At 56.6% G+C, this 6,824-nt stretch overlaps 2 protein-coding genes across 2 annotated transcripts; one reads left to right on the forward strand and one right to left on the reverse strand.

The window, feature by feature from the left end:
- Window positions 1-110: 110 nt before the first annotated feature.
- PTSG_07024 (uncharacterized protein) lies at window positions 111-3,925 on the reverse strand. The gene is made up of 8 exons (XM_004992379.1): window positions 2,335-3,925; window positions 1,779-2,030; window positions 1,483-1,585; window positions 1,155-1,234; window positions 879-941; window positions 666-690; window positions 429-517; window positions 111-203 (listed from the first exon to the last, which is right to left on the reverse strand). Exons 1-8 carry the CDS (start codon window positions 3,850-3,852, stop codon window positions 162-164), a joined length of 2,172 nt encoding a protein of 723 aa, XP_004992436.1. The 5' UTR covers window positions 3,853-3,925; the 3' UTR covers window positions 111-161.
- On the forward strand, window positions 3,920-6,322 carry PTSG_07025 (uncharacterized protein). Its single transcript, XM_004992380.1, has 3 exons — window positions 3,920-4,108; window positions 4,498-5,215; window positions 5,583-6,322. Exons 1-3 carry the CDS (start codon window positions 4,007-4,009, stop codon window positions 6,191-6,193), a joined length of 1,431 nt encoding a protein of 476 aa, XP_004992437.1. The 5' UTR covers window positions 3,920-4,006; the 3' UTR covers window positions 6,194-6,322.
- Window positions 6,323-6,824: the final 502 nt, after the last annotated feature.

Below are 6,824 nucleotides of genomic sequence, written 5' to 3' on the forward strand. Positions count from 1 at the left end.
TGTGTGTGTGTGTCTGTGTGTGTGTGTGTGTGTGTGTGTGTGTGTGTGTGTGTGTGTGTGTGTGTGTGTGTGTGTGTGTGGGTACTCGTTTGCGCTGGTGCTAGCAGAGGCTGTTGTTTAGTTCAAGGTTACACATGACGCTGTTGGTTCGTTTATTACAGCTACGACGTGAAGAGCATGTGCGGTCTGCTAAATTGATGCGGCTATTGAAAGAGCATGTGTTTGAGTGTGCAAGTGAGATGAGGTCGCACAAAGTGACGAGCAAGCGAAGGCAAGCAAGCAAGCAAGCACAACTGCAACATACGTGCTGCGGCTCTCCGCCTCTCTTACTCACACACACACACACACACACACACTCACTCACTCACTCACTCACACACTCTCTCACGCTTTCTCTCCCTTTCTCTCAGACACAAGAACACGCTCACCCTTGTGAGAAGGGAGCCGATGGAAGCGTCGCGCTGCAACCTTCGAAACGCCTCCGATACAATTTCAGCAGACACCACCATCCGCTTGCCTGCAGGCACACCACGTGAAACGCACAATTGTGTGAGAGATGGTGTGTGTGAGATGGCGTGTGTGCGTGTCAGATGGCCTGTATTTCAAGCGGTTGATGTGCACGACAGGGAGATGGAAGCCATGTCGTATGTTGTCGCTGCACTCACTCTTGCGCCGCTTCGCAGAGTCGCGCTGTGGTGGGAAAGGAGTGATCGACAAGACAACGGAGCCAAAGGTGAGATGAGGGACGAACGCACATATGGCAAGGAAGGTGCGAAAAACGACATCAAGATCAACCAAACAAGCACACGGGTGTACAGTGACGCACACACACACACACACACACACACACACACACACACACACACACGAATACGTACGATCATGCGGCGAACGGTCTGGGCGAGCTCCGCCACTGTTTCGGACGCTATGAAACCAAACAGCTGCAGTCGAAAACGGATACACGCAGTGAGGTGTGGATCAGCGATTGAATGAAAGGAGTGACTGACAAGAAACACGACAAGGCGCAAAGTTGGCTAAACGGACACGCACAAAAGAACAGACACACACACACACACAGATATACACAAAAGAACAGACAGACACACACAGACACACAGACATACACAAAAGAACAGACAGACACACACACACACCTCGATCATGTCGTCGCTTGGGCGGCGCTGCACAAAGTGATGGAACTGAATCCATTTCCGAAACTTTTTCGCCTTCTTGTCTGTGTGTTTGACCAAGAGAAGAAGTGGCAACACAGCACAGCACCATGAGCAGCAACAACAGTCACAGGAACAACGACAATAACAGCAGCAGCAGCAGCACCACCACCACCACCACCACCACCAACAACAACAACAACAACAACAACAACAACAACAACAACAACAACAACAACAACAACAACAACAACAACAACAACAACAACAACAACAACAACAGTAGCACCACTGCCACCACCCGCCAACGTACATGTGAAGCTTGCGCGGCGTGAGAGCTTGTGCGCTTTGTCGGACATCTCCAGGGCAAGGTGGCACTGGGAGGTGGACGACGCGCGAATGTCGTCAGCAACACCCTGTGAACCATCGTGCGGGGGTGCAGAGATAAGCAAACCGAGTAGTCCCTCGAGTAGCAATGAGAAAACACACACACACACACACAGAAGCTCACACATAGACACACACACACACACATACATGCACCTACACACAAACGTGCACACACACACACACACGCATGCACGACTGAATGTACACGGTGAATGGAACCTTGGAGTAGTGCAGAGGCTTTTCCGCGGTCATGTCATTGAGGGAGTTGAGGAGATCCCAGGTGCCGAACTGCCACGCCCGCTGCACCGCAGGCTTGGACGCGCGCACGTCTTTGGAGCTCATACCCCTCAAACGCACAAATTGCGTCAGGCGCGCCAGGCGCACGCCGTCCTTGCGTAATGCAAACGCAATGTCGGACCAATCGAGTTGATCTGCACCGCGCACCTCTGCAGCAGCGTTGCACTCCTGCGCCTGTGTGTGTGTGTGTGTACGTGTGTGTGTGTGTGTGTACGTGTGTGTGTGTGTGGACGTGTGTGTGCGTATGTGTGTGTATGTGTGTGTATGTGTGTGTGGATGTTGTGCGTGTGTGTGTTGTGTATAAATGGGTGAATGCGCGTCAATGCAGATGCAATGCGAGTACGACATGTGCACAGGAGTGCTGCCATGGGTCAAGCACCCACTGACAGCAACATAGTCAGCCCAACTCACCCCAGCAACACTCCCCCAGCCCCGACACACACATCATACACACATATCATACGCTGACACCACGCACCAGGAGAATAACGTGCTGGCGTGCAATATCTTCGATGAGCGCGCGTGCGTCGTCGGACAACCGCTCCACTTCGCCGTGCTGAAACATGAGTTGGGCCACCTCCTCCTGGTACAGGTAATGGTCAGCCACTGCCGCCACTGCTGATGAGGCCGATGATGCTGATGCGCCGCCCGCCTTTGAGCCACCAGCGGTGCTCGTGGACCGCCGACTTGCTGCGTTGCCGGTGCTGCCGGCCGTTGTGGTCGTGGTGGGCGGCGATGCCACGTGCGGGGTGGATGCATACGACTCTGGTGACGTGACGCCAAACACGGGGCTGGACGCATACACGCACGACGCAGACAGCGACGACGCGCCCTTTGCGCGCTTGGACGGCGGGTGATCGCTGCCGGCACCGCCAGCGCTGTTGGTCGGCGTGTGGCGCCCTGTGCTCATGCTCGTGGCAGGGGTTTGGGGTGTCAGCGGCGGCGAGAACACGGAATCGCCCGAGATGCTCGTGGTGGCGCGAACCCCGCGGTGCTGTAGCATGTCGCCGGGCGATGCCGCATGCGCTGGTGTCGATGCCGGCGTGGTTTTGGTTGACGCGGCCCGCTTTCGTGCTGCCGTTTGCTTGGCGGTGGCAGACCCGCCCTTTGCAGATGCGGTTGCTGTTGCTTTCCTGCCCCTTCCTCGTCCACGGCCCGTTGCAGCTGCTGTGGTGGTGCTGGACTTGGAAGCTGGCGCCTTCTTGCGACCCGAGCCCTTGGGTCTCCCGCGTGGCTTCGGTGGCGCTTTCTTTGCTGCAGCCTTTGTGGACGAGGCAACCGCCTTGGACTTTGGCTGAACCGCTGCTTTCTTCTGCTGTGCCTGCGCCTGTGCCTGTGCCTGTGTTGTTGCTGCTGCCGCTGTCGTCGCCGGTGGTGGCGGTGGTGGCAGCGTGGCATTGGGAATGGGCTGCACGGGCGCGTACACGCCACCGACGTGCGAGGACGGAATGTGACTTGCCGCACCCGAGCGACCCCGGCTGTGCATGTGCGATGTGGGCGGAGAGTATGCGCTTGTCCATGCTCCCGGGGACAACCCCATTTGGTTCAGGGATGGCGATGACGGCGATCCACCATACACGTGCGCAGATGCCGAGGCTGCTCTCGTCGGGTGTCCTGCGTACAGCGACTGAAGCTGCGGAGACACGCCGCCCCCTTGGCCCATTGGAGGCGACATGCCCGTGGGTGCTGGCGTATAGCGTTGTTGCAGATGAGGCGGCTGGGGTTTGTTGGGGTGTGGGGGTGGGTGATGGTGTTGATGGTGGCCTTGCGGCAGCCGATCGCGGCGCGGCGGGCTTGTGGAGTAAGGGGACGTGCCATGGGGGAACGACAGTGGGCCTGACCCCAACAACTGTGCCGTTTGCGCGTGCGGTGGTGGCGGTTGGAAGTGCTGCTGTGCGTGTTGTGCTGGCTGCTGCAGCTGTTGTTGTTGTTGTTGTGGTTGTTGTGGTGGTGGTGGCTGTTGTAGTGGTGCGCCCGTCCGCCAAGGCGAAGCCATCGTCGCTGCCTGGCTTCTTGTCTTGGGTGGTTGGTTGATGGTGATTTGCGAAAGATTTCCAACAACACTCGCACTGGCGTGGACGCTGCGGAGCATTAACACGCCATCGCGCACCCCCTCAGCACATTCGCAAACGCAAACAGCGGCTGCGATCATGGGCAAGGACGAAGATGACAGGGCCATGGAGTCGCCTTTGCTGACAAGCGAGTCTGGCAGCTCAAAGTTTAAGCTCTACAAATCACGATGGCTGATGCTGGTGTGTGTGCTTGCGTTTGTTTGCTGTCTTGGTGTGTGTGTTTCGTGTGTGTGTGTGTGTGTTTTTTTTTTTTTTTTTTTTTTTGTGTGTGTGTGTGTGTGTGTGTGTGTGTGTGTGTGTGTGTGTGTGTGTGTGTGTGTGTGTGTGTGTGTGTGTGTGTGTGTGTGTGTGTGTGTGTGTGTGTGTGTGCCAATCCGTCAATCTGTCAATCTGTCAATCTGTCAATCTGTCAATCTGTCTATGCTGTGATTTGATTCGCGATCTTGGCTTGCGCCTTCTTCCCTGGCACACCTGCACACCTGCATACGCCTGCATACGCCAACACAATTTCACGCCCACGCACGGCTGCGCACGCAAACACAATCCCACTCAACATACACGGCTCGCAGACACTGGTGTCCCTGCTGCAGATCTCAAATGCAATGATCTGGATCGGGTTTGCCCCAATCATCAGCATTGCACGCGAGTACTTCAACACGAACACGACCATGATCGACTTCCAGTCCATCATCTTCATGATCGTGTCGATCCCATTCGGCTTTGCTGGCACCTGGTGCCTGAACACGCTTGGCCTGCGCAAGAGCCTGGTCCTGGCGTCGTGGCTCAACGGCATCGGCGGCATTGTGCGCTGGGTGGGCGTCTTCCTGCCGTCGCCGCACGCCAAGCTCGCCCTCGTCACCGTCGGACAGGGCATCGCAGCCTGCAGCCAGCCCATCTTCCTCGACTCGCCAACGCTGCTGGCCGCCACGTGGTTTGGCGAGCACGAGCGCGCCGAGGCGAACATGATTGCCTCCGTCGCCAACCCGGTCGGCATCGCCGTGGGCTCTCTCCTCAGCGGGCTCTTGGTGAGCGAAGCCGGTGACATCAAGTGGATGCTGCTCATCAACGCTGCGCTCAGCCTGGTCATCTCGCTCCTGGTGACGGTGCTGTTCAAGGATCGGCCGCCAACGCCGCCGTCGCACTCTGCGGAGGAGGCGCACCTCTCGTTTGTTGACGGCCTGAAGCAGCTCATTCGCATCCCGGCATATTGGGCGCTCCTCGTCGGGTTTGGCATCGGCATTGGCCTCGTCTCCTCCCTCTCCTCCCTCTTTGGTCAATTCACAGAAGGTGTGTGTGTTTGAGTGAGCGTTTGTGTGTGAGCGTTTGTTTGCACGTGTGTGTTTGTGTGTGCGGTTGTTTGCATGTGCGTAGGTTTGTATGAACATGCATATGTGCACGTATGCACATGAATGTGTGTGTGTGTGTGTGTGTGTGTGTGTGTGTGTGTGTGTGTGTGTGTGTGTGTGTGTGCCTGCATGACGTGTGCGTTGTCGTATTGTCTGTGTTTCGTCGCGTTTTTCATCTTCCACACACTGCCCATCCACGATCTACACACTTCCCATATACGATCCACATTTCTCCCAACTCACGAACCCCCCCCCCCAACTCACACACACACTCACTCACCTACCGCTCCCTCCCGCCAAACGCACAGCGTATGGGTACTCGAGCGATGACGCAGGGTACATGAGCATGGCGATGGTGGTGGCTGGGCTGGTCGGTGCGGGCTTGTCCGGGTATTTGCTCGACAAGACCGGCGCCTTCCTCGTCATCTTCAAGGTCTGCTATCTGGGCGCAACAGGAGGCGTGGTCCTCTTCATGTTCATGAACAAAGCGGACAACCTGGCCTGGCTCATTGTCGCCTGCGCCGTCACGGGCTTCTTTGCCTTTGCGGCGCTGCCCGTTGGGCTTGAGCTGAGCGTGGAGTGCACCTTCCCAGTGCACGAGGGCCTCAGCGCGGGCCTCATCTGGATCTTCGCCCAGGCCACCAGCATCGTCATCATCTTCTCCTCAAACGCGCTCAGGGGGGAGGCGCGCTACTTCAACGGCACGCACCCCATCCCGCAGCCGCCCCCACCGGGGCCCACCCCAGACCCAGACATCCACACCTACTACGAGTACCCGCACGCCATCCAGCTCTGTGTCGGCTTCACCGCCGTCGCCACCCTCATCACCCTCTTCCTGCGCACAGAGTACAAGCGCAAGAACTCAGAGGCGGCCTACAACGACGCCCACAAGCAGGCAGCCGTGCAGCAGAAGGAATAGCCATGGTGATAATCATCTGAGAGCGGTGGTGGTGGTGGTGGTGGTGGTGGCGTTGTTGTTGTTTGGGGTGGTGGTGGAGGTGGTGGTGGTTGGTTTGGTGGTGGTGGTGGTGGTGGTTGGTTTGGTGGTGGTGGTGAGGGTTGAGAATGTTGCATTGCGTTAGTTGTCTTCATTTGGCCTTCACACGTCGTTAGGTGCGCCGCTGTTTTGGTTTTGGAATCCAGCGCTTTTCTTACCCGCTTTGCTTGCCTATTGCCTGCTGCTTGCCTGTTTGGTTTTGTTACACGTGCCTTGCCTGACGCGCTCTCAAACGCCCGCTTGGCGGTTTGCTGTTGTCGTTAGCTTTCGCCCATTAAAATGTCGCTTGATACGCGGTGACACATGATGTGATTGTGACATGAAATGAACTATAAACGGGATGTGAGTAACGAAACACGCGCGCACACACACGCACACATACTCTCTCTCTCTCATTCTCACTTACTCACAAGGACATGCACACTCACACACTCATTCTCACTTACTCACAAGCACATGCACACGCTCACACATTCTCACCACATCAACATGATGTCCCTCGTTCAGCCTTTCTTTGTATTGCACAGTCACAAGAAAACAGAAGAACAGTTGC

The sequence above is a fragment of the Salpingoeca rosetta genome (genome assembly GCF_000188695.1).
Source record: "Salpingoeca rosetta unplaced genomic scaffold supercont1.16, whole genome shotgun sequence".
NCBI classification, from domain to species: domain Eukaryota; class Choanoflagellata; order Craspedida; family Salpingoecidae; genus Salpingoeca; species Salpingoeca rosetta.